Source organism: Phacochoerus africanus, chromosome 4, assembly GCF_016906955.1.
Source record: "Phacochoerus africanus isolate WHEZ1 chromosome 4, ROS_Pafr_v1, whole genome shotgun sequence".
Lineage (NCBI taxonomy): Eukaryota > Metazoa > Chordata > Mammalia > Artiodactyla > Suidae > Phacochoerus > Phacochoerus africanus.
The window spans coordinates 125,530,446-125,541,088 of NC_062547.1; the positions used below are offsets into that span (position 1 = coordinate 125,530,446).

The following is a 10,643-nucleotide window of genomic DNA, read 5'->3' on the forward strand; positions in this document are numbered from 1 at the left end:
GTTTCCCTAAGGCTGCTGCACCAAAGTTCCACAAACTAAACGGTGTATAACAACAGAAATCTGCAAAGACCTTATTTCCAAATAGTGTCACATTCTCATTTTCTAGTTGGATTTAAAATTTGGGGAGGATACTGTTTGACCCAGGGAAGAAGGGTTTTTCTGGCACAGAATTTGCACCATATCTAATTTAAAAAGAGTGACATTACCTAGATAAGTCCTCCAAACAGAATAAATTTGAAACTGCCATCATCTTGCTTTTACCTATATGTGTTTTGTCACAACTGGGAGGAGAGAAATGCCTTATTGGGTTGGTAACAACAGAGGATAAATTTAAAGGTGTCTAACTAAAGCTGGTAACTCTACTTTCACACACTAGTGAAATTTTCACTTGGTTCATGAAATATTTATTGAATGCCAGCTATTACCAGTTCTAGGCACTGGGGCTACAGCAATGTGGAAGACAAAGCCACAGTTTAATAGCTATGTAAATATCTGCATTGGCAAGAGTATTAGGTGATATGAAGTAAATAGTAATGGAAAATGTGCTAGTTCAGGTAACATTTGGGCACAGACCTGAATAAGAGATGATCAGCCTGTATGTGTTTGTGTGTAGACTATTCCTAGTAAAGACAAACTTGCAAAGTAGTATCCTAAGCATCAGATGTCAGTGAAGCTTTAAAAAGAAGAGATAGGGGAATAGCATGATCTGGATACATTTTAAAAGCTTCCTGTGACTGCTGTATGGAAAATTGGCAATGGTGGAACAAGATACAGTGAAGAATGACTGGGTGTGAGCTTATTACATTGAACCAGATGAGAGGTATTGGTGATTTAGTCAAAGATAGTAAGTAGAAATGGTGATAAATGACTGGTTATGGATATATTTTGCAGATGATACCACAGGATTTGCTGAAGGATTTACTGTGAGATGTGAAGGAAGGAGAAATGTGATAGAAGAATCGTTTGAGTTTTAGGCCTGAGTAACCAGAAAAATTAAAATTATATACAATAAGATGGGAAAGACTATAGTAGAAATAGGTTTAAGAAGAAAATCACAGAATTATCTTTTAACATGTCAAGTAGGTGATTGGATATAAGAATCTGGAGCTCAAGTTAGAGCTAGAGGCAGAAATAAGGAAATTTTCAGCATACAGATATTTAAAGCAATTTGTCTGAATTATGAATTTATAAATGTATAAATACTATATATATTGTGCATATGTGTGTGTGTGTGTGTGTATGTATTCCCATTCAGTCACCATCAGGTATCTATAGTGTTGACTATAAGCCAGGCACTGGTAGTAGTATTAGTAATACCACTGGTAGTGGTATTAGTCATTCAAAACAACAAAATTAAAATATATAGCATTTGATAATTTCCAGTAAATGCACTTCAAGAATTACAGTAGTGATAAATTGTATCACCCAGCTTAGTATTGTGTTACTTCTTTCATATTAATTTGGTTTTCTTAACTAGATCTTTTAAACTCTTTGAATGCAGGAGATATATTACATTTTTTTATTATCACACATGATGCCTACCATAATTCTGGAAAGATACTAAGTACCCAAAGAATATTTATTAATTGATTGTATGATTAATTTAACTCTTGAAGAGCAGTAGTATTTTTGTCAGTGTGCTATCTTTAGCAGGAAATATACAGGTGAGTTATCTAATTAGAATATTAACAAATTCCTATTCCCTAACTTTTAACTTTTAAAAATCATAATGACTTGTATTTCATTCACTTCTTAGTAGTATTACATAGTTTTTATTCCATGTGTTTATTATTTTAATTTTCAGCCTGATTCTACCGCAACTCAAAGAGCAATTGCCAGACTAGCAGTTCATCCTCTTCTGAAGAAAAAAATTGATGTGCTAAAAGGTATGAATTAAATGCCTTTTAAGCCATTTATATTACGTGATTTAAATAACGGCCATTCATTTATTTTTTTTAATGGTCCTTTTTTCCTTTTGAGGACATTTTATGTTATAAATGTCTCTTTCAGGTATTTTTGAATGGGGGAAGAGTCCTGAAAATATGAAAGATATGTGATGTCTGAATTTTATATGTATATTTTTTGTTTGTTTGTTTTTATCTTTTTTTTTCTAGGGCCCCAGTCACGGCATATGGAGGTTCCCAGGCTAGGGGTCTAATCGGAGCTGTAGCTGCCAGCCTACACCAGAGCCACAGCAACACAGGATCCAAGCCATGTCTGTGACCTGCACCACAGCTCATGGCAACGCCAGATCCTTAACCCACTGAGCAGGGCCAGGGAATGAACCCTCAGCCTGATGGTTCCTAGTCAGATTCGTTAACCACTGAGCCATGATGGGAACTCCTGAATTTTCTATTTTTAAAAAAATTCTTAATTTCCTAAATTCCTAATACATATATTTATAATATTAAATATAATTGATTTTCTAAATATTGATGTAATACTATTATTTTTGATGTTGCCACTTAATCACATAATTTTAATTTGTTTATGTATTATAAAATTATTGAAAACAAATGCTTCTGTTACAGATTAGAAGATATTTATTTTTATGTCTGAAAACACAATTTATAATACTCTACAATTGTATTAATACATTATTACTGGAGAAATTAAAGTTGCTATTTGATTTGACTTGTTTATCTTCAATGAAGTAACACCTATGCCTGAAGGGATGATTTTCTTTTTAGTTTTAGAGATTTAAAATGGATAACAGCATTTCTTATGTGTTTGGTTTTTTTAAAAGTCAATAGATTTCTTTGTGAGTTCATACCCATTATATATATGTAATAGAAATTCTAATCATTCTTGTGTTTCCACATAATTTAAAAAATGCTGTACTGAAACAGTGGTTTTTATTATTTGTTTCAATGCTGAAACAAGTCATATGCTGTTTCTCTTACAGCTGCTGTCAAAGCCTTTAAAGATGCAAGACAAAATGTTGTTGAAGTTAAGTCATCAAAGAATGCTTCAGAAGAAAATCATTCCAAGGACACTTTGTGTTCAAATGATGATGCCAGTAAGTTACAGCATGAAGGAACTATTATTAGTGAGCGAGAAGAGAAAGAAGCCAAAATATTGGCAAAGAAACCAATAAATAATTCAAAAGAAAAAATAGCCAAGATGGAACATGGATCCAGAGCAGTGGACATTCCAAATTCTCTGTCAAAGCCTTCTGAGAAGGTTTCTACAGTTCCCTCTGAACCCCAGAAGACGTCTGCTGACCCCAAAGTGAAAACATTAAGTCAAACCAAAAAGAAGAAAGAGTCCGGTAGCTCACCTGGTAGTAACAGTGATGGAGAAGAATTACGTGAAGAAGAGAAGGAGTATTTTGATGATAGCACAGAGGAAAGGTTTTACAAGCAGTCTTCCATGTCTGAGGATAGTGATAGTGGTGACGACTTCTTCATTGGGAAGGTCAAACGGACACGAAAGAAGGAAAGTCATTGTCATTTTTCAGTCAAGGAACAAAACCATCGCAAAAAATTGAAACCTGATGAAGATGTGCTTGAAACCCATCAGGATATAAGAAATAATAAAAGCAGGCCACATACAGAAGCAAGGAAGTTTGAGTCAGTGTTTTTCCATTCTTTATCTGAATCTAAAAGCTCTGAAAGGTAAAAGTTTTATCCTGATATAATTATTAGTTCTTAGCTTTTTGAAAGATATGAAATACTTACATCCTTTCATTGAGGTACTATCTCTTAAACACATTTCTGGTTTATACAATACATCCTATGTTTATTAGACTTGGCCCTCTCCAACTTTATATTGGGATAATATATAGAGGTATACATATGATAATGCCGTATTTTTCCAACCTCATCTGAAAATGAGATGATATAAGAGTTCCCACTGTGTCACAGCAGGTTAAGGATCCAGCATTGTCTCTGCAGCAGTGCAGTTTAGATCCCTGTGTGGCACAGTGGGTTAAGGATCTGGCATTGCCACAGCTATGGTGTAGGCTGCAGCTGTGGCTCACATTCAGCCCCTGGCCTGGGAACTTCCATATGCCACAGAGGTGATATAGACAAATAATTATCTAACTAATTTAATTCCTTTGATTATCAAAGCTTTGAAACTTTGAGTTAGCTTTTGTAAAGACTTTTGAAAATGTCTCACATATATCTCACTATTTAAACATGTCTTTCTGAAAAGAATACAGGGTTTTTTTTTTTTTTTCCTCTTGCTGATCCAGGGCATTATTGTAAACATCAATCGTTTTATTATCTATTCCTATTTTAGTACATAAGGCTGCTTGCCCTAACACACTTTCTCCAGACTGCTTTATCTTTGGTGATACCGTCATCTTTATCCCTTCTGTTAGTCACTGCTTTTCACAGTTGTTTTGTTATAAATCATTAAGTGTAATTTCATTTTGCAGTCCCAATCTGGTCAGAGATATCTTCACATTTCAGAATGAAAATCATGGTTTGCTATTTTCAGTAAACTGTTTTTCTATAATTTTATGCATCAGGGATAATTTTTAATAGAACAGAAAAATGTGATGTTAAAATTTTTCAAAGAAGTAGGACTGTGGAAAAGACATACAAACTATCTTTGGAGCCTTGAAAATCATTGTTATATTCCTCATTATCTCCCAACTCTGCCTCAAAAAGCTACAGTTCTTTCTTCACTTGAAAATTATGTAGCACTCTCTCTTCCCTCTCCTATAAAATGTTAATCTTAGTTTTTGTTATGTATGACTCATTCTCCCATGAGATTTTTGAAATTCTTTGCCTAGGTAGTCCTCAGGGTTATAAGGTAACCAAGACAGGATATTTATCACCAGAAGTCCCTGTAAAAGTGGTGAAAGGAAAATTCCTACATGTTTGTGTAGTAATATTGGGGTCTGACAAACATTTGATATAGCTAAAACTTGGAGTTTTCATAATATTTTTATTGGTTTCTGGGGGGGTAAAAGAATATGATAGTTTTTTTTAAAAGGAGTTTTATCAACATTGTTTTTATGTTATCTTCTTAAAGTCAGAGGATTTATTTATCTCTTAAATATGCTAATAGTGTTTTTCTTCTTTTAGAAGTTACAGAGAACAAGTTCCAAAAAGCAAAACCTCAGGTATGTGTTAATGGCTGCCTGACTTCCATATACAGTTGAACAGCGCTTTGCCAAAGTGGAAGGATGAAATATTCTGGTTGCTTAATAGCCTTAATGTAATATGTACCCACAGAAATGGAAATAGAGCAACTTATAATTATCAGTATAATTTTTTACTTTAATTCCCCCCCCCCCATGTCCTGCCAGTGATAAAGATACAGACAAAAGTTATCAGGAAATATCAGGTCTGTTTAATTTATCTTGAGATAAATCAACATATTCTTTAAAGTATTTTATAAGTTCCATCTTAGTCAACACCATGCCATTAAATATTCAGTAATAAGTATGTTACTTTCAGGGTTAAGAGTAAAAACAAAGTATTTTCAGATTAATTCATAACAAATCAAAGTTAATATATTTGGGTTGGCTGATTTCTGTGTATAATCCCAAACTCTCACTGATTTAAAATAATAAAAATTGGAGCTCCCTTCATGGCTCTGCAGTTAACAAACCCGACTAGGATTCATGAGGATGCGGCTTTGATCCCTGGTGTCTCTCAGTGGGTTAAAGATCTGGCATTGCTGTGAGTGTGGTATAGCTTTGTAGAGGTGCCTCAGATTCCCTGTTGCTGTGGGTGTGATGTAGGCTGGCACCTGTAGTTCCGATTCTACTCCTAGCCTGGAAACTTCCATATGCCACACATGCGGCCCTAAAAAGCAATAAAATAAATTAAAATAATAAAAATGTATTTCTCACTCACATTACAATCTATTATTGATCAGCACAGGGTCTTTGTTTCACATAGGCATTCAAGGATCAGGTTGCTTCCATTTTTTGCCTCCCTCCTTCTGTTCCAAGTAATCTTCATTTGGCCAACAGAAAGAAATAGAGTACGTGGAGAATTTTATAAAAGGTTTTCATGGTCCAGGCCTGAAAGTGTCAGGAATCAGTTCTGCTCACTCATTTAATTACCCAGAATTCAGTGACATGACCCCTTCTAGCCACAAGGGAACTATGAAATGCAGCCTAAGCTATGTGGCTAGGTGCAAAAAGAAAGAGGAATTTCTTGAATACCTGTATGCCAATGACCATCCTTTCAATCACCAGATGCTGATTTCTTGTTTCCTCTACACTTAGAGCATGCTATGTGCTTCCTTCCCAAATGAGCTAACCCAAAGTCCTGTCCAGTCACTGTACCCAGTTTAAAGCTGAGAATCACTGAGTGATGATGCATTGTTCTCCATCATATCTCATGGATGTGACTGCCCCAAATTTGGTGACCTGTGCACTAAAAAAACAAACTGCCTGCCTCCAACTCAGACCAAATATTTTGTGGTAGAGCGGGGACAAGGTAACCACAATACAGACCCTCAGTCAGTTTTGGGAAACGTGTCTACTACCTGAGCAAAAATTGTGAACAATCTCTGAAGACCTTTCTTATCCACTGTTCTCCATAGTCTCTGACTGTATTCTTGGGAGGGTCTTTGTTCTGTAGCCACATAGGAAGTGGACATTTAGTATGATCTTCTTTGCACCAAGTGATTAGTAAAAGTATATGATCCTGAAGATGGTTTAGAGTCTTAACAGTCAGATTTTTTTTCCCAGCCCAGGCCTGTGATTTCTTTCACAATTCAGTTCCCTCAAAAACTTATTGGATTTCTGACCACTTTGCTTCCCATCAGTCCCTCAGTGAGCTAGTCACCACACTGAAAATTCTTTCCTAGAATGATTTTTCAAACTTGCCTGATTTATGTCTGTATGTCTGTGGGGGGTTTTTGGTTTGTTTGTTTTTTACACCTCCCCCTTTCCCACCCCACCCCCATCCTTCAGTGTCTGTTGCCTTGAGACTCTCAGGTTTGGTTGAAAAGACCTACTATACTTTTATCTCTGCTCCAGGGCTAAATCTCTAGGGACCTTTACTGCTTAAAGTCTTTGTCAGTCTTATCTCTCACAATTTGGAGTCCAAAGGCTTTTCTAAACCTTACCCAAATATCTGGACCCTCTCTTCTCTTTCATTTCTGCCTATGATCTGGCCAATTCTTTCCTCAACTCTTGTCTTTTTTTGTAGTGTATTGCTGAAGAGCCATCAGTACACTGATCTTTCCAGCCACTACCCTGGTGGTACACCTCCATAAGCTTGTAGACTTACTTCCCAACTTTTCACTGACACCAGTTTTACGTTTTCATTAACATATAGGATACTCACCTTTCACCCTCAGATACTCATTTCTCTACTACTTGCCACCAAACTTCAAAGCCCATGCCAAATTTTTATGTTATTTTCATCACTTATTAAAATAGTAGCTTTGGCAAATACATGGCCTTATATTCACAAATATAGGATAACTGTAAACTTAAGACACTCCCACATTTTCCCCATTAGGATACCCAAATAAAACTTTTTTTGTTATTGTTGTTCTTACCTAGCTTATAAATTTATAATATTTAATTTATCCATTTATTTACACATGCAAATATACTTAATTATGTGAAATATGTATCAGTTTAGAAATATTGCCTTATTCAAATCTCTGTTTACATGAAACAATTTCATTTAATGTTTAAATTTTTCATTCTTCATCACTAGAGCCACTCTTTGAGTATTATAACATAGATTTCTAGACCACATGTGGTATGTACAAGATACAGGACAGTTTGAATCTGTGTGCAGTGATGTTTTGGAAATGTTATCCCAAACTGTTTTGCAAATGTATATCCCAAAGTGTTATCCCAAAAAGTTTGTATAACATTATGGCATTTGCTTTTTAAGATCTTTAAAAGGCTTCTGACAATGATGGCAAACTTAGAGTGGAGAAGTTATACACCTCTAGCTAGGACTGATGAAAAAATCTGTAACGAATTTTTAGCCAGTCTTTCTTCTTTCTGATTACTTAAATATGCATTGATTCAGTCTTTTCAGGCAAGTATGTCTCCCAGTACTTTGTTCAAAATAATATAATTGAAGTTTTTTATAATATAAGAGGTTGTAAAGACTAGAATACAAGTTGCCACCCTCATATCTGGTGGATAAATTTATGGTTAAAAAAGAACTTTGTCTAAAATTGGAGTCGATATAGCAGTTTACCTTTTAGTCACAGCTTTTTGCTCAATAACAGAAGGGAGTGGAATTAATTATCAGGCCTTTAAACATCTTGCCCATGAACATTTTTGGATTCAATATTTTAGTTAAAACATGTGAGTTTTCTGGCTGCATTGCTCTTCACACAGATAATCATAAGTTAATGAACTATATTCCTTTAAAAATACTAGATGCCCCTCCGCCTTTTGTAAAAAAAAAAAAAATTGCCTTATATGTTGTGTAACTGTGTTTCCTTTAATGTCAGTGTAAATAAAATAGCACAGCATATACTAGGAGGCATGCAATAAATACCTGCTAACAAAGATTAAAAAGTATGTGTCATAAAATTGACTGTTCATGTGTATACTTTAACTTCAAACTGTTGCCTGTAGCACTTAGATTTTTATACTGTAAGATATTCATTTAAGTAAAACTGAATTTCTTCCTTAAATGCTGATTTGAAGAGATAAAATGTATTTATTTATCTTCTATGCTATTTACCTATAGACTTAATTTTCATTAATTTCATTTCCTCCTCCAGGTTTTCAGCAAATTGAACCACAGATCAAGAATCAGCTTAATAAGAGTGCACAAAGAGGATTTGAAAATACAAAACAGAAATCACAGCTGCCTCTTCATCCTTCATGGGAAGCAAGCCGGAGGCGAAAAGAACAGCAATCCAAAATTGCTGTGTTTCAGGGGAAAAAAATTACCTTTGATGATTGATTAGTACTATTTTTTTATGAACTTTTCTATCTGAAAATTGTTTTTCCTTTTTCTTTTTTAACCAGCTCTTTATTTAAATTTGTATGTGAATAGGTCTCTTTGAATGGGTTATAGAGATAAGTTTGTCTTTTTCTTTTAAGGTGTTCAAGTTAAGTTTAAGCTACACAAATCAGTGCATACTTAAATTAATTTTAAGTATATCCAGACAGTTCCCTCTATAAAAGAATTTTGAGCTTATAGCTATCTCAGATTTTCTCATTTGTGCTTATCATTAAGTATGTTTCACTGGTTTAGCTCTGTTTTTTATATTTTGAAAATAAATGTTGAGATATATTTAAAATAATTGAAAATATGAGGAAATTGTAGCTATTTAAAATAGATCACTTTTGCTGAAAGTTATTCTCATTAGCAAAACGTAATAACTTTTATTATAGATACACAGATAATTTGTGTATTAATTTTTATTTATAGTTTTAATAATTTGTGATTTTTAATTTTTTTTTTTTTTTTTGGCTACACCCATGGCATGTGGAAGTTCCCAGGCCAAGAATTGAACCCGCACCACAGCAGTGACCCATAACACTGCAGTTGACAGCACCAGATCCTTAACCCCCTGCACCACAAGAGAACTCCCAATTTTTAAATTTTTGATGGTTTCCCAGGAAAGTTTCTGAATTGTGTTTCTACTTACTTGGGCAACGTTAACATTTAAATGTACCAACATAACCAAAAATTGGTTTTATATTTTATTGCATATAAATACCAAATCAAGAATTAGTAACATCTAGTTACTTGGCCATGTGTTCTTATAGAAACATTTTTTGAGGAATCATAGATTGGAATTTCTAAGAATAAATTCTGAAGGAGATATGCTTGAAGGAGTATATGCCCTGATAGCTAAGCAGAGGTTATGATAATTCACTGAAGGAGGCACTTTCAGCACTGTTATTTAAAAGGAAACAGAGGAGTTCCCGTCGTGGCACAGTGATTAACGAATCCAACTAGGAACCATGAGGTTTTGGGTTCGATCCCTGGCCTCACTCAGTGGGTTAAGGATCCAGCGTTGCCGTGAGCTGTGATGTAGGTTACAGATGTGGCTCGGATCCCGTGTTGCTGTGGCTATGGCGTGGGCCGGCTGCTACAGCTCCGATTGGACCCCTAGCCTGGGAACTTCCATATGCCGCAGGAGCAGCCCAAGAAATGGCAAAAAAAAAAAAGACAAAATTAAAAAAAAAAATAAAAGGAAACAGAATTTTACAAATCCCCTCAAATGTTTCACTTTTTTGCTACTCTGGGAGAAATTAAAGGTTCTTGGTTGACTAAATAACACTAACTAAATTCTGTATTTTCTGTGCTTTTGTGCTCTTAATGGAAGAAAAAGCCTTATGATTAGCAGGAATCAAGAAGCTCTGAAAAGTCATTTTTATCTTTTTCAGGAGCTTAAGAACTTGGATAACTAGGGCAGTATAATTCAAGAGAATATGCAGAAAGAAAATTATATTTGTTGAGTTGGATGCAAAGTTTATTTTTCTTATTATTTTTTTTATCATTATTTCCCCAATACAGTTTTTTTCCTACTGTACAGCATCATGACCCAGTTACATTTTTTTTCTCCTTTTTTCTTTTAAATTGTTACGTAATTCCGGTTTGTCACATTGAAATTAATTTCAAATGAAATTTTAATCATGAAAATTATTAGAGGAAAAGTTTAAAAATAATGTCTCTGTCCCTACTCCCATAGCCAGTCTGCAAGGTTGAGAGCTTTGTCCTTCAGACTACCAG

At 34.6% G+C, this 10,643-nt stretch overlaps 1 protein-coding gene across 2 annotated transcripts in view; it reads left to right on the plus strand.

The window, feature by feature from the left end:
• SRFBP1 (serum response factor binding protein 1) overlaps nt 1–8,957 on the plus strand; it is a 59,123-nt gene extending 50,166 nt beyond the window's left edge. For both annotated transcript variants that reach the window (XM_047778490.1, XM_047778491.1), the window contains 4 exons: nt 1,805–1,886; nt 2,906–3,617; nt 5,040–5,077; nt 8,677–8,957. In XM_047778490.1, the coding sequence (XP_047634446.1) occupies nt 1,805–1,886; nt 2,906–3,617; nt 5,040–5,077; nt 8,677–8,861 (1,017 nt within the window). In that variant the 3' untranslated portion in view covers nt 8,862–8,957. The remainder of the gene's footprint in view (nt 1–1,804; nt 1,887–2,905; nt 3,618–5,039; nt 5,078–8,676) is intronic.
• The last annotated feature ends 1,686 nt before the right edge of the window (nt 8,958–10,643 follow it).